General features: G+C 33.8%; 1 protein-coding gene across 2 annotated transcripts in view; it reads left to right on the top strand.

Annotated features, from left to right (window-relative positions):
- Positions 1–2,756: 2,756 nt before the first annotated feature.
- The window catches only part of LOC132172117 (ABC transporter C family member 2), a 34,350-nt gene continuing 16,617 nt past the window's right edge, over positions 2,757–20,489 (top strand). Inside the window, exons 1-13 of one of the 2 annotated variants that reach the window (XM_059583567.2) lie at positions 2,757–2,904; positions 3,716–4,186; positions 7,535–7,713; positions 8,457–8,496; positions 9,439–9,595; positions 10,066–10,180; positions 10,267–10,347; positions 12,420–12,444; positions 12,958–13,014; positions 15,153–15,218; positions 16,309–16,383; positions 17,144–17,251; positions 19,082–19,216. In XM_059583567.2, the coding sequence (XP_059439550.2) occupies positions 3,854–4,186; positions 7,535–7,713; positions 8,457–8,496; positions 9,439–9,595; positions 10,066–10,180; positions 10,267–10,347; positions 12,420–12,444; positions 12,958–13,014; positions 15,153–15,218; positions 16,309–16,383; positions 17,144–17,251; positions 19,082–19,216 (1,371 nt within the window). In that variant the 5' untranslated portion in view covers positions 2,757–2,904; positions 3,716–3,853. Of the gene's footprint in view, positions 2,905–3,462; positions 3,523–3,715; positions 4,187–7,534; positions 7,714–8,456; positions 8,497–9,438; positions 9,596–10,065; positions 10,181–10,266; positions 10,348–12,419; positions 12,445–12,957; positions 13,015–15,152; positions 15,219–16,308; positions 16,384–17,143; positions 17,252–19,081; positions 19,217–20,489 lie in introns of those variants that run through there. The other variant, XM_059583568.2, reaches the window with a different exon arrangement.

Genomic DNA, 20,489 nt, shown 5'->3' with positions numbered 1-20,489 from the left:
AATCTTGCTATGTCAGAATTAAATAAAGCAAACAATATCTAGATTAATAATATTAAAATACACACATAATATCATTGAAATTGTCTACAAAAATAATATTATTTTGTATGCATTGTACTGGTAGTTTATTTCAATATTCAATCGAATAATATAAGTAAATTATTAAAGACCTTAGGATTTTTCATAAAATAGATTAAACAAAGCTTTGTTTTTTTTTTTTTGGGATGAATAAAATATAAAGGAAGATTGTAAAAGAATATATACCGACAGACTTGATGCACACGAAAAGATGTATTGATTATCTTAATAGGAAAAAGCTTTCGATTATCTTATTACAAGAATATTGCACGTCAACTTTTCATCAATTATTTATGAGCAACCAGAGGAAAAAGTCTAAAAGATTAAGATCAGCCAAATGGAAGGTCATTATTTTACACTTTAACCTCTAAAAAATTATTTATTTACGCATTATCCATCGTTTCCGAAAAATTCTTTCCATTTGCCAAGGTTATTAAAAGGGATGGAATATTGATCACATGCAATGATGCAATACATGTGCTTTTTTAAATATATAAAATAAAAAAAATACCTTAAATTTATAAACAAAATTTATTTAGATAACCACAAGTTTTTTTTTATTAAAAAAAATTTAATAAAAAATAGGAAAACAAAATCATTAAAATTATTATTATTATTATTATTTTTTTTAAAAAAAGGCAAAAGGAACCTCAAGTTCATTAAAATTTAGATAACCTCATTTTTTTCTTTTGGTAATAATATTACTTTTAATATTCATTTTATACCCATTAACGTGATATGTTTTAAATAATTTTTAAAATAATAAATAAGATTCACTTAAATCACGTTACTCATAAAAATGTAAAAAAAATTAAAAACAAATTTAGGTATGTCGGTGATAGAGTAAAAGTTTACTCCCGCTGTGTGGGAGAGTACAAAGGAATCCCCATGAAAAAGTGATACTTCCAAAATAAAATGAAAGAGTCAGATTGTGAGGGGCCGCTCCAATCCCCTCTCAATTAATAGACATCCATCCACTGAAATCGAAATCTCAATGTGGTCCATACTCTTATAATCTGAAAAAAAAAAAAAAAGGCAAAAAATACAAATGAAACAACGCCATCCTAAGGATGAAAATTGGTTAAATAAATGATTTGATACATCAAAAAAACTGATACCACTAAAAAACGCCAAGAGACGGTTTCAACACGAGCCCCTACTGGGATAACATGACCCTCAGTACTCGGTTGATGATAACAAACACGACCACAAAAATATGTACGTGTGTGTGTTTTTTTTTAATTCACCTAGAGAAATCTTTTGTTAACGATCTTATCAAAATCAATGTGACGTTGTCTCTCATAATATTTAATGTATAAAGATTAGTTTTCTTATTGGAAGAATCGCGTCACGTAAGCTTTGGTGGATGAAATAGGAATCGTGGGGGTGAAGAAAAAAATTACTCTAACATAATATAGTACAACGGAATGAAATATCGGTACTTCTCATATACAATGTACTAATGTGACGTTGTTCCATGTACATAATTAGCTCTTGAATCTTAACATTTTTGTTTTCTTTCGAGAGTAGAGTATGTTACTATAGTGATACTCAGTCTATCCATAGTTTAAAGGATTTGGCTTATAACTACAACACATCTATACAAAAAATTCAAGGGCTCAGGTTTAACCAAAATCTTTTTACGCTAAATGTCATCAATTTTTTTTTTAACCAAAGGTTGTGTTGTAGATAGTTTAAAGTTATCTTGAAGGGGACATTAAAAACTTTTTGGTAGTTTGAGGGCGACATTATCTCAATTGAAAATTTACGTGAAATATTGTCAATTAAATAATAGTTTTAAGAAGATATGTACGCAGACTTTTTCCTATTTTTAACATGTTGCAATGTCGTAATGCAACACGCTACTAAAAATGTTTTCCACGCAAATTGAGATTTCCAACAAATTGTGAGACAATCTATATGAGATTTATTTGTCTAAATAAATTTTGGGTTATCTTATAAACTACTAACAAATTACTAAAAATCTCAATCAGACCAAGACACAATATCAAAAGCAAGCTTTATCAATAGGATCTGAATCCACTGGAATTCTTAGAAGAATTTCAGTTTTTGAAATTTTAGATCTAGATTGTTTATTTTTTATCTAAAGGTGATTGTTCTACCATGTGTCCCATTACTATTATTATTTTATTAGTAATGGAACACGTGACAAAACAATGACTTCTTTTTATTAAAAAAAAAAAAAAAACTGTTTTATTGACATAATTATACACTCAATGGCTGCCCACCGTCGGGCGCCGCCCACCATTAAAAGCTACATGTAAAAAAATGCCATAATAACACAATTTTCAAAAGCTGAAGCAAAGCAACGAGAAAGAGACTTAAAATAAATGATTAACTAATCATTTCAGTAAAAAAAAAAAAAAAAAGAAATTAACTTTTTCACACAAAATCATCAACCACTATTGGCCACAAAAAGCAAAAAGACAACCCTGCCCTCACCAACCCATCCTTCTTCACATTATTTACTGCAAGACAAACGCAAAATCTGAAAAAATCCCCCTTCTCAAACTCTCCAGAATTCCTGGCCCCCATAAATTACCTTTGGATCATAGCCTATAAATAAATATATAAATAAAATAAACGAATAAAAAAATAAATAGTCCAATTTATTTTTTCATCGTAAGCGGTGACGAAAGATACTGACAGCACGTCCCTACAGATTGTGGGACTTTTGTCCGGCTAACAAATACCAACAACGTCGTCTTTCCGATTCTCCACTAGCGTTTTGGCGCAGTGAGAATCCATTCCAAATTCCGATTCCCCCTGCTCTACATCACCATTGCTCGGCTTCAGGGAAAGCAGGTAAAGCAGCTGCTTATTATTCGCTTTCTCCTTTGCTCTTTCGCTGGAACTTTTCTAAACGGACGTGAACAGAGCTTTTTGTTCGTATGCCTTTTCCCTTTTGATCTTGGAAAATCGTGGACTGGGGCGAAGTGTATTGCTTTTTTCTTTTTGTTTGTTTTGTGGGTTTGCGTTGTTTGGCTTGTGTCAGAGTTGGTCCGGAGTGTAAAAGCAATAGGTATTCTTGTTGCTTTTATTCCGTATTTCTTGTGTTTTTTTTTTCTTTCTAAATTTAGCTTTACATGAATAGGTGTAGATTTTAATTTTGTTTTTAGTTTTTGTGTGAGGTTTTTTACTATGTATTTACTGTGCATTTTCATGAGCTGTAGTTTTCTGTTTGTTTGTTTGACTTCTGTTTCTGTTGTAGTGGTCCGAAAAGGAATAAATTTTTTGAAGTTATCATTTCTGTTTTTTTTTTTTTTTTGGGTTTAATGCTCCGTTTGGCGACCGGGAAAATGAGCTAGAATAAAGGGGTTTACAGATTTGAAATTTGGGAAACAAGATAACAGAAGTTTTTGTTGACTTTTAGTGTGAGGTATTAATTTTCCATCTTCATAATTGATTGGAGTGGGAAACGAGGTAATCGTCCGGTTATTTTTGACTTTTCAGATTAAGACGCCGGTGGAAAGTCTGACCGTTTCATTTTCTTTGAATTGAAATTCTAATATTCATGATTTAATTCATGTTTGTTTTGATAAATTGTGTAGGGGAATTGGTTAATTTGATTGCTGTTCTTTCCTTTGAGGCTGAAAATGTTTTAATCTTATTGCAGGAATAGCTTAGTGTGGAAACTTAGAAGCATCAAAGTCATATAAGTTGTGAAAGACAAATCCATTTGGAAAAGGAGAGTATTGTGGATTATGTGCTTTTAAGCAAAGAGCTTTTCCTGGTGGTGGAGTGATAAAAAAAAATGGCTTTCGAGCCATTGCTTTGGTATTGTCGGCCGGTGGCAAATGGGGTGTGGGCAAGAGCAGTGAAGAATGCATTTGGTGCATACACGCCATGTGCAGTTGACACTCTAGTCGTCTGCCTTTCTCATTTGGTTGTTCTGGGTCTGTGCTGCTACAGGGTATGGCAAATCAAGAAGGATTTCAATGTCAAGAGGTTCTGTCTGAGGTCCAAGTTTTATAACTATGTGTTGGGTTTATTGGCTGCTTATTGTACTGCTGAGCCTTTATTTAGATTAATCATGGGAATTTCGGTCTTAAATTTGGATGGGCAGACTGGAGTTGCGCCATTTGAGGTGAGTTCATTTTTTTGATTGTTTAATGGCTTGAATCTTTGTTTTTAATCCTTTTATTGTTTCACATGCCTCTCCTATTTGGCATACACAAAATATGCAATTTAAATGCAAGTGTATTCATCAACTTGCATCTATATTAGGGGTGCCATGAAGCCTAATCTGTTTTCTAGTGAAGACAAATCAAATTGTTTGTGGGTATTTCTTTTAGATAAAGAAATCATTATCTCTTACCTTTTGTTTCTGGGTTAATTTTTGCAATTGAGGCATTAAGTTTTTAAATGTGTCATATATGTAAAATGACATCAAAAGCTTTGTTTTTTCTTCTTCTTAATTCTACTGTTTTAGTAATGTTGAAGGTTCTATAAATGCATAATTATTTTATTCGGCTTAAACTTTTCACTTGTTTCCTTAACAGTTTCTTTAACATCTTACAGGCTGAGACATGGGATACTTTGAGATTGATAACAATGATTAGTATTTTCTTTTTTCATAATTACTTTAGGTAAAAATGATTACAAGGTAATTTATAGTTAGAAGAATGGAATTCTTCTAAAGTTCTAGTATTTCCCCCCTCCTAATTAGAAAATGAATTCTGCTAAAGTTGGCTCTATTAAATTTGGCTTTTAATTGAGACACCAAGGGATGCTGTGAATTCTTTACACAATATCTTCAGAATTTGATTTGTTATAGACAATAAGAAATCAAATTTTCTTGTGTTACTACTCTCATTGTCGAATGAACTATCAGCACATAAAGAAATAGGGGAAGATTTACTTCTCAGAAGGAAAAAGAAAACTGGGGAAGAATCTGACATTGAATACCAAGTCTATTGCTGCTATTCCACTAAAGTTGTCTGTCACCGCTACTATTTCCTTGGTTGGAGGAAACATGTCTAGGTGTTGTAAGGTGATGCATGCTTATTGAAATAGGTGAATTCCAAGTTTTGATGAATTGAAATTATCACAATGGAAAGGAGCCAGCGGCTTTAAGCGCTAGCAAATGAGGTTCGACCTATAGATTGGGCACCATAGGATGAAGCAGGAATGGCACTTGTTAAACAATTGCTTCTTAAAAAGTCCATTTGATGCATTTTAATTGAACCTTCACATACAAATACCTTTTTTTTTGATAAATAATGTTTATTAAAAAAAAGCGCAGAGGAGCGCAACATATGTACACAGGAAGTATACAAGAGAACCCCTACTAATTAAAAAGGAGGCACATAACACTAAAAAATTAGAAAACATATACACATGCGAATTAGACCAAGTCACTCTCCATGAAAACATAGTATGTAACAGCAACTTCTTCAACTCGAGCAAGCCACTCTCACAATCCTCAAAGCTTTGTGTATTCCGTTCTCGCCAGAGACACCATATCACAGATAATGGAATCATCCTCCATATGTGCAAAACAAGCCGATTACCCAACTGTCTCCTCCAACTCCCCAAGCAATCACCAACCCTGCGCGACATAACCCAATCAACACCAAAGAGTTGAAGAAACTTGTTCCATATCTCGGTTGCCACCTCACAATGTAGGAATAAATGGTCAATGGACTCTCCACATTGTTTACACATGTAACACCACTCCATCACCATAATATTCCCCTTCCGTAAATTGTCCAAAGTTAGGATTTTTCCTAGAGTCGCCGTTCACACAAAAAAAGCCACTCTCGGCGGAGCCTTCACCTTCCAAATACTCTTCCAAGGACCAAATGCCTAGATAGAACCTAATAATAGATAAGACTTCACTTCAAAGTTCTTCTTTTTTGAAGGATCCCAACAAATTTTATCCTCACCTCCATATCTAATTTTTTGGGAATACAACAATTCAAAAAACAACAAATGCCTTTAACTCACAAGACTAGGAAGTTTAGTCCACTTTCTGGATAAAGTTTTAACTGGTAAGTCTAAAGCCTAGTCAAAGTCTCTGATTCTCACTCTCACCATGAAGGCATATGGCCTGAATGGAGTCTGAAACCATAAAGTTTCCGTGAAACTTCTTCAATTGTGACAAAGGCTATGCAACTCAAGTACACATGAAGTATATAAGAGAAAACCTTTTTAAGAAGAAGGATAAAAACCCACAAATTCAGAAAACGTTAGATATTATACGCCCTTGTCCATGTCTAAAGTGATGTGGCCATGATCTTCTTTTGCTCTTTCACTGAAATCTATCGATCTTCAAAGCACCTTGCATTCCGTTCTCTCCATATGCACCACATCAAGTACAAAGGGTACATCCTCCAAGCGTCTAAAACGGTACAACTTCTCAATTGACCTCTCCAACAAGCCAACAACTCTATCACCCTTCTAGGCATGACCCATTCTACTTCGAATAGGCGAAAAATCGAAGTCCGTAATTCTCTGGCCACTTCGCTATGGAGAAGAAGATGATCTATGGATTCCCTGTTCCTTTTACGCATACAACACTAATACACCATTCCATCACTATGACATTCCTCTTCCTCAGTTTATCCAAAATTAGAATCTTCCCTAGAGCCACCATACACCACTCTTATCTATTCACATTCACTTATAAGAAAATGTGATGTACTAAAATGATTATGACAAGATACCTCTTGTACTATTGAAAGGAATGGTTAGTTGGTTATTGCCTGCTAAGTAGAGGAATAGGAAAAAACAGGGCATTGGGCATGGACTCTCAAATGTAATCTTGAATTTCAGCCCATAATCGAAGTTGCTTATAAGAAGATTTCTAGCTGTTATATCCTAAATATTTAAGCGAATCTAAATAATGTCAAACCACTCACCCTATGTTTGGATACATTAGATTTTAGTTTGATTGTTTGTTTAATTAAGGTTCTTTAGAGCACTATTAGCCGCCTCACCAAAACCATTTTTTGGTTATTTTGGTGAGGCAATTTGGTGAAAATGCTTAAAAACTCTCATTTTCAGCCTCACCAATTTGATGGAAAAAACGGTGAGTGAACAACACTCATTATTAATAGTGAGTACTCTTCACTCACCAATTGAATAAAAAATGGTTTCTCTTTTATCTTTTCTGTTTCTCCCTCATCCTTTAGTAGTTAGAGAAAGAGTAAACAAATCTTTAAAAAATAATATTTAAATGGAATAGTGAAAGTGGATTGTTAAAATAGTGAGGCTGTTGGGAGTGCTCTAAAAAAGTGAGTAGTTAAAATAGAGAAAAATGTAATTTTGGTTATGTGAATAAAATTTGGTGAGGCTACTAATAATGCTCTTATACATTGAAACTTAGATTGGTTGAAGAAGGCTTGAATATTTCAAGCACATATGAGGTTTCTTAATTTTTCCAGTATTTCTTAGTCAATTTCAAACTATCTAATTTCACCTGTATTGGCAGACTGTTTCTCTGCTCATTGAGGCTCTTGCTTGGTGCTCTATGCTGGTCTTGATTGGTGTAGAAACTAAAGTCTACATCCGTGAGTTTCGATGGTTTGTCAGATTTGGGGTCATTTATGCTTTAGTTGGGGATGCTGTATTGCTCAATATGGTTCTTTCAGTGAAGGAGTTTTATGATAGGTTAGTGTTTCTTTGTTTACTTGAATTTGATACCTCCTTGGCTAGACATAATATGACTTTTTATTTTTCAAACAACCCTCTCTCTCTCTCTTTGTGGCAGAAACAGACTAGAAAATGTGTATATATAGTGACTTCTATGCAATTCCTCCTATATCTTTTGAACTCTTATTCTTATCTCTTGCTGAAACTCAAACATCCATTCTTGTTAAAAGAATTATGGATGTAGAGTATAAAGACCAGGATAACATGTAAGTAGCACTGCAATGATATACATACCTAGAAGAATGCTTATGAAAATGATCTTGCCGTCCACGTACTTTCAACCCCAAGGGTTGGTCTAGTGGTTGAGGCTTGTGGTATTAGGGACTATCATTCCATAGATCCTAAGTTCGAGACTTGCTAGGTGCAAATTCCTCCTTGAGGCCTCACCCTCTGGTGTAAAAGCTAGTGATTTACCTTGATCCGTGTAGGGAAACTCCCAGAGGTGCGGTGCACGGATCGGAAGTTTATTTTGCGGGGGTGGGTCCGAAAGGCCCTGCCTTGTCGAGGTTCCCCGCCATAAAAAAAAAAAAAAAATGATTGTTGCCCGGATGAAATCATTGGGTTGAAGATCAATGTCTCCTTATTTATTTTTTTCAAAGTACATAGAGATATGTGTATTTGAAAATCTGAGTCCAGAAGTATAATTATTAAACAGTCGCTGTGGGGCAAGACCAACTGACAGTTGTATGTGTTATGTGCAGGTCCCTATTGTATTTGTACATCAGTGAGGTTGTCGTCCAGGTTAGTTGCTCTAGTTCTTTTTTAGCCTTTACAATATGGTTATCTTTTACTGTTTCAACCCAAATTTGCAGTTGCATTGCCTTTAAGAGCTTGTTAGTATTTGGAATTGGTCTGGTAATTGGCTTTGCCAGTGTGTTAATCATCCAACTTGAGTAATGACAAATTAGGGATATGTTTGGTAATCTCTTAACACACTTTCCTGTTTTCAAAACCAAAAACACACCTTTCTCAAAACCATTAATAAACAATTCAAAACACAAAATACTTGTTAGAAAACTTTTCACACCTTCTTATAGAAATATTTTAAAAAAGAGTGGTTGTGTGGCCATCCTCAACGCAGGAGAGGAATGGCAGCGTGGCTACAGCAACAGGTATGGGGTGACCTCATGGCCACTCAACCAGATCGGGTGGCCACGCAGCCACCCCTTTCCTCCATTGAGGGTGGTCACATGACCACCTTTTTTTTATAAGTAAGAAGTTAGCTTTACACCTGCCTGTCTGTTCTCAAAATAAACATGTTCAGTATTTGTTTCTTTGAAAAGACAACCAAACAATTTTCTTAAGTGGGCCCCACCAAAAAAAGACTCCTCCCCATTATGTCACATCAAAACACTTTTTCATACCAAAAATAGAAAATACTTATCAAATTAATTATCAAAAATACCTTAGATCTAGTCCATAAAGAATGTAGCAAATGCACACACAGAGACACACAAAACAAATAATACATGCATACACGCGCACACATTTATATATAGATGTGTGGAGTGCCCAAAGTACAACCTTAGGATAGGGCCTTGGAAAGACCTAGACAATAGCCTTCCTTCTGTCCACTTCTTGTGAACTTTCACTCTGGCATTTCCTTTCCTTTGGGATAAAAATTCAATTATAAAAGTAGATATTAATAATCTTATTATCAATTTTTTTTGTTTGTTTATGTAGGTTTTGTTTGGAATACTTTTATTTGTGTATGTTCCTCATTTGGATCCCTATCCTGGTTATATGCCTATGCGGACTGAATCAGTTGATGATGCTGCATATGATGAACTTCCTGGTGGAGAGCAAGTATGTCCTGAGAGGCATTCCAGCATATTTTCAAGTACGTATATATCAGCTTATATGACCTGAATGCCTATCTTTTAGAAAATCTCAAATGTCATTACATGCTGATGGAAACTGAAAATGCTATTCTTAGAATAAGAACATTATAAATTATGTCATCTGCACTATGAATGGTCTGCCAATGACATAACAACACGTATTGAGCCTGTTCAAGGTGATTTTTTGTTCTATTTAATAGTAATAATCATGTTAAATGCTTTAATATTTTGTTTTCAATGACCTTAAAAATCCTGTTTTAGTTACATTCATACTTAATTTTCTTAAATAGTAGACATGGGGAAATTAGATTTTCCCTGCTGTCTCTTACCTACCTTCATTTTCCTTTTGTTGCATGTTAGATGTAGCATGGGGTGATAAAACATACTTTTCTTGAATTTGATCTGAATTAATCTTTTTATGGGTGAGCTGTTTTGTTAACTCATTCTTGGTCACTTGTTTTTCTGTCAGGAATATTCTTTTCATGGATGAATCCCATAATGAAGCTAGGCTATGAAAGACCTATCACAGAGAAAGATGTCTGGAAATTAGATGCTTGGGAACGGACTGAAACACTAAATAATAAGTTTGTGATAGTTTTATTCTCAAATTGGTATTTTCATGAGTTCTTGTATATTAAGGTTGCATCATAGTTTTTATTTAATTTTGAAGGTTCCAGAGATGTTGGGCTGAGGAATCTCGGAAGCCAAAACCATGGCTTTTAAGAGCCTTGAATAGTAGCCTTGGGGGAAGGTGAATACTAAGATACACAGCTGATGATGATTTTTGTTTTATATCTGGTTATATTTGACTAAGAGTAGCTCGTACCTGCCTTTTCTCTAGATAACATTTTAGTTTTTTATTTGGAAAAAGTAACTTAATATCTCTCAAAATCATATTTTTTTTTTAATTAATTAATTTATTTTTTTTATGCTATCTCCTTTTTATATTACAATTTTGGCCTTTAGTTTGATGGTTTCACCAAAGTACACTTTAGCACTTTCCATGTGGAATATTGTTCGATGATTACACCATGGTACACAATAGCACTTTACATATGGAAGATCAGGAATTAGACCTAATGAAACCCAACTGAACCAATGCTAATGTATCTTTTGTTCGCATCTTATTTTTGTGATAAGGAAGTCAATTTCATTAGAAGCGTAGAGGGGCTCAACTCTAGCATACAAGAAAGAAGTATGCAAGAGAGATTCCCTATTAGGGAGAAAAAGAAAAACAAAATTCTAAAATTTCAAAAAAACTAGAAAAATGCGGACTATTATACCGCTATCCCTTATAAAGGGATTTGAACGTAACGTTCTTTAGCTCTACTACATAAGTCTCGCTATCTTTAAAGCTCCTAACTTTCCGCTCTCTCCAAATTATTTACTTATGTACATGGTAAAAAATCTATATTTTGATTATAATGCAATGAAGGTTCAACTAATCAGATTGTTCAATTATACGAATTCTTCTAACATGCAGTGGATTGATTAAATCTTTGATTTTGTACAACAATTAACTAAAAAAATGGAAACTTGGTATGCTCAACTCAAATAGGCTTTAATTCCAGCAGATAATTTTTCAATTGATCAGGATTTGGACAATTTTTATTTATTTATTTATTTCAAATTTCCCTATCTTGACATCTCATCTCACAGCTATAGTGGTTTTTTAAACGTATTGCCTTTTAATGGCCCAAGATTTGATACCAAAAAGCATAGCTGTTATTGTCAGTGTTATAAAATTTTCTTTTAATTTTAATGAGTATAGTCACCTAATACTCCTGATGAGTCTCTCCACTTTATCCACCCCTAGTCTAGTTTTACGGTCATCATCATTCTAAATATCCTTATTTTTTTGGGTCATTGATCCAAAATACTGAAAATGATTGCTCTTTGTATGCAAGTATATGATACAGGTGGTAATTAATAGAGAAATGTATGCGGTATGAACAACACTAATTATTTTTGCTCACTCATACCACTCATTTTAAAGAATCATAATCCAAAAATGGGAAAAACATGTCTTAGAAGAATTAGTTTCATAGTTCGTAAATGCTTCCTCCTTGATGTTGAAATTATGATGGTGAAGAATAGATGCTTTTGGCCATGAAATGATTTCATGAGTTTAGGTTATTAATTTGCATGGAGATGTTTGCCAGTTGGTGGGCGGGAGGTGGAACTAGTAGTGCTGTGGTTTGGAAGATGGCTCCCTTGTGTCTCCTATGGTGTCTTTGGAAGGAAAGGAATGCGAGATGTTTTGAGGACCTGTCGAGGAACCTAGAGGATCTTATTCACTTCTTTTTGTACACTTTATTCACATGGACAGCAGGATGGCTTGCTCCTTTAGTAATTGATTTTTCTGATTTTCTCTTTATGTTCTCTTCTTCTTTCTCCCCTACTTGGTCGCTCTCTTGTATACTTCCTGTGTACTAGGGTTGCGCCCCTCTGCGCTCTTAATGCATTATTACTTATCAAAAAAGGTTATTAATTTGCATGATGCTGTTGTCGTAATGTTCTTAGATAGGCTTAGGAATCTTTAATATGATGAAGGAAATGCATTGGAGGGTTGGGTTGTGATCCTTTTATGGGTTAATTAATATGGTGGAAAAGACTATAAAGAGTTGAAAATTTTATATTCCGGGAGTTGGAGTGCTAATATGGAAGAAATCTGGAAGAAATATGCCATGGTCAAAACAGCAGTTCTACTTTTATATAATGAACGGAAACCTTTCATAACTTTCTTTTCTCTATGGTAATATGCTTCTTTTGTTGTTATTATGTATGGTCATCTCATTGATATCATCTTTTTCCTTCCTGTAGGTTTTGGTGGGGAGGCTTTTGGAAGGTAACAAGCTTATGCTTTTCGAAAAATGCTATTCTTACTCCCATTTCATAACTTTCAACTAGATCAATAGTTTGTCAAGTTTACTGTTGGATTATATTTCCTCCATATGCTTATTATAGATGCTAAATTTCAAGTTAATCTGGTATAATTTATTATATAATCTAAAACTCATAGTTTTAATAGAATTTTAGAATATATAAAAAACTATCATTTTGATATTTGGCAAGCATGATGAGCATGTGGAGGTCATCTAATCCGATGGCTGGTTGAAAATAATATTTATCTTATGAGAAGTTATTAAATGGTGTTACATTATTAAAGAGTTACATCCGGTGTAACTTAAATCCAACTCTATACACAAGCATATATATATATATATATATATACTGGTTGTAGACCTGTCAAACATTCTATGAAGTTTTGCAGCAGTAAGGTGACATGTTTTTATTTTTGTTATAACTTGTAATTTTTATATAATTGTTACATTTTTTAAATATATTTATCTACTTGTAGATCGGCAATGATCTTTCCCAGTTTGTGGGGCCGCTTATCTTAAATCAACTCTTACAGGTTAGTTTGTTGGGTTCTTTATGTGGCATCAAACTCTAAGATTCCCTCATTGCAATTTTCAACTTGGTATGCTCATCAATTATTATTGGCTATGTCAATCCTGTTTATGAGCTCAAGTTATAATGGTCATGATACATTTTTTTCTATGGTCATTTGGATCCTAAAATTTACTCTTCTACATTTGGAATGTGCCCTTGTATTATTAGCCTTTTTGAAATTGTATGAGCCTGATTGGATTGCTTTTCTTAAAGCTATTCCCAAAAAAAAAAGAAAGGTTTCGAGAATGAGAAGAGGAAACTGTTTTTGGTTGTTCTTGATGTCAAAATGTGTTTGGAAAGAAATAACTTAAAAAAGTTGTTTTCAGAAAATAAGACAGAAAATTGTTTGGGTAATGACAATCGAAACAAATGTTTAAAACAATGAACGCTAAAAAATTGTTTGGTTATAATGTGAGTGTTTTTGTGATAATTTTGTTTTGTTTCTTACTTTTTATTTTTATTTTTATTTATTTTTAATTTAATTTAATTTTTTATTTTTAAATTTCAAGACTTGGAAAAATACTTATTTTTAAAAAAAGACTTGAAAAAATATCTGATCATTATGTACTGTTTGGATAAGGAGAAAAGTTTTGGAAAGGGGAGGAAATATTGGAACCCCAATAATTTAAAATTCTCATTTCTCTCTCTCTCTCTTTTTTTTTTCTTTTTTTTTTTTTTTTTTTTTTTTTCAATTATGCTCTTTGCTCTTTATTTTTTCTTATATTCCTGCATTGGAATCTACAAGTTTTCCTCCTTTTGGAAAAATAAAATGGGTTTGCAGTTCAGTAGTGATATGCTAGGATGAGTAAGTGGTGAGAAGCTTCTATCATTGACTTGATTGTTTTCAAAGTGAACCAAATCAGACAAAAGCTTCCTAAGAGAAAAAGAAGTTGCTCTGAAATTATGCAGCCAAGGAATCTTATTATCTCCCCTACTGTCCTAAGCCTCCTTTTCATCATTCTTTTACAAGTTTTCTGTAATAACTAAAAAGCAATCTCTGAAAACAGAACAAGAGGGAAATACTTTAATAGAAAAACATAACATTACATTACAAACAATAAAAAATTTAAAAGTAAAAAAGGGGAAAGATTGTCTTCTCCTATGAGAATTAACAAGAAGCTCAAACTTTTTTTTTTTAAACCAAGTTTAAATTTTGTCTCTACAAGGTCACTAGCTCGAATCTTCCTTTCCCCCATTTTTTTTAACCCAAGTTTAAATTTTGTTTCTGCAAGGTCACTTGTTCAAACCTCCCCTTCATCGTCACCCTTGAAAAAAATTACTTATTAATTTGTTTTTTTTGGCCATGCACGAAAACTAGTCCTAAACTTTCTGTTTATCTTCTTCATGGATTCTCATTTAAAGTCATCTGAAACTTAGAATTATATCCCATTCCAAGAATCTTCCTTTTTGGGTTCCTTGGATTGCTGAAGAAAAGCTGTCTCCAAAGCTTGAACTATAGTAACTGTAAGAACAGGGAAACAACAAGAGGAGAAAAGAAAAACAGGGAAAAAAAGAAACAAAGAGGGAGAGAAGGCTTAAAGATTCAACAACCTCCTCAAACTGATTTTTCCAATTGTAATATTTGATTCCTTGCCATCTAACCATTTCTAACATTATCTCTACCCACAACTACCGAAGTCCAAATGCTTCATCCCTTCAACATATTATCAAAGAAGACTTGAAGCTGCCCGGCAATATTCTCAGCACCAGATCTCAACACCCCAAACACCCTCTCCACTTGTACTTTCTCTCCCTTATCCCAACATCTATTTGACACTCCATTACTTCCTGCGACCTTTCCTCTCCAATTCCTCTCCATTGCCACCATTGATCTCCGAAACAAAATGTCATTTACAATGAAAAGTCTTGACTATTTCCTATGTGCATCTAGAATATATTATGTGGTACACCTTTTAGTCACATGGTCTCGCTGTACCCATATTCCACTTGCGCATTCTTAATAATACTTTGCGTGCCTCTAGAACATATTAGGTGGTATATGTTCTGCAAGTTATTGTTTGAGGAACAACTATAATCCTTTTAAACCTTGTTTTATCTCCCCAAATATGTAATTTAATTTATTTGGTGACTTATCTGCAGTCAATGCAACGTGGGGATCCAGCATGGATTGGGTATATCTATGCCTTCTCAATATTTCTTGGAGTGGTATGACATGAATCCCTCTGTTTTATTTTTGGGGTTATCTATGTATCCAAAGATATTGATTGCCTATAATTATGATGTATGCTTGTCATAGTATTGCTGCCTATAATCCATATGTGCATGGTGCAGATCCCATGCCTTGTGAATTGACTGGAGCCACTGTGCTGATTTAGTTTTTTTTTTTAGCTTTCTGTTTATCACTCTTGCAGGGACATGTTAACAAGTGATCACAAACTAAATCAAAAGCTTCTGATCTAGTTTTTTAATGGATGAAAATTTTCTGGACCAAAATTCAACTTTTCTTTTTTTGTTCAGCGTTTTCAGTTTTTATCAAATTTCATTTTAAATAATTTGAATGTTATATATTTGAACCTGTAGATGTTGGAGTTATTGAATTTGTTTCTATACATAACTTTGGATTTTGGAGATGCAGTAGAGTTGGCCTATGTGGTCTCTCTTTATATGTTTCAAAGTGCTAAGTTGCTGATGTATTTCATTTATGCAAACCTTTCTTGGAATTTCCAGTGCCTCTGCATGAAAGCAAAGTTGCAAATCTGCTTGTCTTAAGCTATTCCTTTATCTCTTCCAGGGATTTCTCTAACTCCATCTGACTAGGTTATCCTTACTAATGTGGAATCTATATGTTGGGAGTTTAGGCTTTCAATTTTATTGAGGCTACCTTCTATAGACTTTTGGAGTTTGAGTAGATTCTTATAAAAAATTTCGTCCTTGTACCCTTAGGGGTAGCTCAATTAACTGGGGATTACGCCTTATGAAATCTGTAGGTTAGTTCGAATCTCCTTCCCCTTACCCTTAGGGCCAATTACTTATAATAAAAACAACTTCTTCGTGCTTGTGTTTTTTTTTTTCTTATTTTAATGTTACTTTACTTTCCTCAAGATTGAATTGCTGTTTTGGTAATTGCATCTTGTACTTATGCCTTTTGATTATGCTTTAGAGTAAGTGGATTTATTTGCTTTTTACTTGTATTGGGCACATCCTCTTTCTGCCTGCACCCTTGTCTTTATGTGGAAAATTTTAATGGACTCATTAAGAAGCTCTTATAGTTTCTAACCTGTGTAATTTGCTCCAGGTTTTTGGTGTCTTATTTGAAGCTCAGTATTTTCAGAATGTAATGCGAGTTGGTTACCGGCTGAAATCAACCTTGGTATTTTTCTTTTCATTTTGTTTTTTCTTTTCCTGATCCTTATGACATGCTTTTGGTGCTTACTTAGATATTTCTCATTTAGATTGGCCTGTCTTTTGGAATGTGTTACAGAGTTTACTTTAATGCCTTGACGCCATTATGTTAACTACTAGTGACAAACATAACTGTATCAGACTGTAGTTTCTTTGCTTTCTTCTAGGCAAGAAAGGATATTTGAGGAGAGGATGAGGACACAGTTGGGGTTTGGGCGGGGGTAGGGGTTGATCATATTGTCGAAACTTGAAATTGCTTTGTGAGGACCATGGTTTTCCTCTGCTGTTGGGTTTGGCTGACAAAATGGCAACTTATGTCATGGGCTTGGTGGCATGGAAACCTAGGTGATATGAAGAAACCCTCATGGTTGGATTATTCAATAATAGATTCTATCTGTGAAATGATTAGATTTATCGACTCTGTGTTAGTTTCTGGGGGAATTTTTTTAAGAAGGATATTCACTGTCATCTGGATGTCTAGAATTTGTTGATCTTGGTTGGGTGTAATTGGTAATTGTGTGTGTGTTTACTGAGGGAGAGTGTCTTTGAGCTTCTTAAAAACAAGAATTGGAGGGGGGGAGGGGGGGTGGTTATTGGAGTCATGATATTATGATCCCAGTTCTACTTATGCAAGGCAAAGTTGAACTCACATTGTTAAAGAGTTCCATGCCAGCAATGAAGGTGTTTATAGTTCCAGTATATTCACATATGGTTATTACTTTTTGTAGATTGCCGTTGTATTTCGGAAATCTTTAAGGCTAACTCATGAAGCTCGCAAGAAATTTGCATCTGGGAAAATCACCAACTTGATGACAACTGATGCCGAGGCACTTCAGGTTTTGTTTGTCTTTAACAATTAAGATTTGTATTTTAATTACTTCATAACTGATGCTGTAAAACAAACCCAAGTCAGTTTATATATATATATATATATATAGATTTGTGAAGTCAATATTTTCTGTAGCCATTGTGCATATCTACATAAATATACATATAAAATAAATATAGGTGTGCATCTCAACTTCATAAATGTTTTCATATGTCCAAAACAGTGTATGAAATTACATTGAAAGCAGTCAGATCACTGAATTGTGGTTTTATAGGCTTTGACATGAAAAGTGATTTTGGTGTGTTGTGAATTATTATAACCTAGCCTGAACAGTGTGAAATGTCCTTTGATTTGGACTTTTTAGTTGCTAATAAGCATATAATACTCTAATTGGTAGGAGTATGGGGTGTTGCAACTTTCCAGAGGTCATTTATCTGCCATTATTCAGAAAATTATAAATGCGTGTCACCATTAATAATAGAAAATTCTGTGAATCATATGCATCATTTGATTTGCGATGTACTTTCCTCTTTTTTTTTTTTTTTTTGTTGGATAGAAACTGAGGTTAATAGAATATAAACGATCATAATTGGCTTTAGAGCAGTGAATAGTGGAAAACTAATAAATTTCTTGAGACAAGACTTTGTGACTGAAAAAATTTAAGCTTCTTCAGTTAATGTGCTTGGTAATCAGCTTTGTCTCTGTTTTCACTCCAGCAAATGAGATGTTTTTTTTTATTAGTTGTGGGGACTGAATGTTATTGGGTTGGAAACTTGGAGGGAGTATGGTGACTTAAAGTTAACATGTCAATTAATTCCATAACGCTTTACATTCTTATTTTAGGTAAATCATTGGTGTGTTAGCAAAAGAGAATTGACCGGAGTTTATTTAGTTTAGAATTTAAAGCCACAAGTGGGCAGCTAGAAGCTGATTTTCTGCAGAAATTTTCCTTCTTTTTCCATCATCTCATTTGGAGTGTTCTTTTTTACAACATATTTCTTAAGAATAATGCTACACTTATTCCCACTTCTTTACAGAATTTTTTCACACTCATAGGTGGCTTTTAAAACCACCATTATATATGAGATGAATCTTTATTGAATTTTGATCCAATTGTGGTTTTAAAAGCCACATATGGGTGTGGAAAAATTGTGTAAAAAAATGAGTAAGTGTAGCATTCCTCATTTCTTAAACAATTTATACACACTATTCTTGAATGAAAGAGTGTTAAAGTTATTAATGTAAATTTCATTTCTATGCATTGTTATCTCAACCTGGCAGTGAAGTAGATCTCATTGACCAATGGCCGAGTAAGAAGTAACTATCTATGAATTTGCTATCTTACCCAACATCTCAATATGAAGAGCACGAAACTCCAATAACTATGTATGTGGATGCTTTTTTTTGATGAATAATAATTTATTAGGAGAAAATCTCATGTACACAGGAAGTACACAAGAGAAGCAACCGACCTATTGGGGTCGAAAATCTAAAAAGTTAAAGTATGTGGATGTGGATGCTTTTTGAGGGGGATTTGTTCTTGGAAATGACCATTTCCTCACCACAATTACCTCAATTTTCTTTTTGATAGTCTTTATATTTTATTGAATAAAGGTGAAGCCTCAAGTTGATGCATTTAACAGTTTCTACTTCAACCTACAGTATAAATTCAATTTAATTACAATAATGAAGAGAACGTTACTGTAGTTCTAGATCATATACTTGATGTAACTTTGGTGTACATTTAGGTGTACTATTTTAACTATTGTTAGTGCTTTTCTCTCTTTGTAAAGTAATTTGTTTGATTTATTATTAATTTGTTATTTTCCTTGTACAGCAAATATGCCAATCACTTCACACTTTGTGGTCAGCTCCATTTCGTATTGTCATTGCTATGGTTCTTCTTTACCAGCAATTGGGCGTTGCTTCACTTATTGGAGCTTTACTGCTAGTTCTTTTGTTCCCCATACAGGTCCAAGAGTTATCCTTACCTTTGCTTTTTTATCTTTGAAAGAAAATTATCCATATTTACATTGAATGTGGTTTAGCCAATGAGGTTTAGCTCAAATGATTCTTCCTCCCCTTATAAGAATAAGGTGGAGGGTGAGGTTGTGGGTTCCTAACTCACTGGATGTGTGTGTTACCTACCAATTGAAAAATAAATCATATCTTTTGCCATTTATATTTGTATTTGGTGTGCCCTTGTCTATATTTACTGTCCTGATGCCATGCTTGTAATTTGTTTCGGTTTCATCTTCTTCCTTTACACTGATCTCCTGGTATTGTAAATATTTATTTTAAGAGGTCAGTTCATGATAAACATGTGGGAATTAAAAGCTTCTAATAACAACAGGTCCCAGAAAAAAATTTAATTTAATTTTGATTAACAGTTGGTGTAGTATGATAACAGTGGCTAGGAATTTCCTCCTGTGAATATTTTGTTTCTTCGGCGTAATCACCCATGAACTTGGGAAATTGAGCATGCTGCACAAAAGTGGAGTAAGTTTGGACTTTGGTACAGTTAGTATAACAGTGTTATATAATAGAAATAACCACTTACAAGGAATGGTGGACATTTGTCATGATGTGCACCTTGTTGTTCAAAATTCTATGTAGTCAAGATTTATGTCCTGAAGTTGTGCTAAACTGAATATTATGTTGGAAAAGGCAAAAAATGAAATGATTTGAAGTGAGTGGCTGTGTCAAAGTTTGACATGGCAATAATTGGAGACAATATGAGATAAAGTTGGTTGAGATGGTTTAATATTTGGCCATGAAGAACAATGACTGACAAAAAGGACTGTTCAGGTTACTGATGCACTAGGGAAAAACGAAAGAGTTGCTTGAAGGAGTGAAAAAAAGAAACGATATAGTGGCGTCCCACTAACTGAAAATGATGCCCACTTGCAAAAATCTGATTTGTGCAGCTAGCCTAAAATTGTTAGGCTAAGTGCTGTGTACCATTACATAAAGAAAATAGTTGCTTTAATGGATTAGAACAACTAAAATGGGTTCGTGTAGCTGAGACTTCAAACAGTTGGAATTTGACTATGTTGGCATGCAATGTTGAATTTATTTATGATATTTTTTGTTTGTATTTTTCACTTCCAATTCATCTCTTGGAACTCCAATTCAGCTTTTGAGAACTAGATAACATAGGATTGGAAATAAGCCATGCACCGGTTGTGTAAATGATATCTTGTATTACTCCAATTCAGCTTTTGAGAACTAGATAACATAGGATT

The sequence above is a fragment of the Corylus avellana genome, chromosome 1 (genome assembly GCF_965113065.1).
Source record: "Corylus avellana chromosome 1, dhCorAvel1.hap1.2, whole genome shotgun sequence".
In the NCBI taxonomy this organism is placed as follows: Eukaryota; Viridiplantae; Streptophyta; class Magnoliopsida; order Fagales; family Betulaceae; genus Corylus; species Corylus avellana.
The sequence above is the reverse complement of the archived record's forward strand: the minus strand, read 5'-3'. Positions and strand labels throughout refer to the sequence as shown.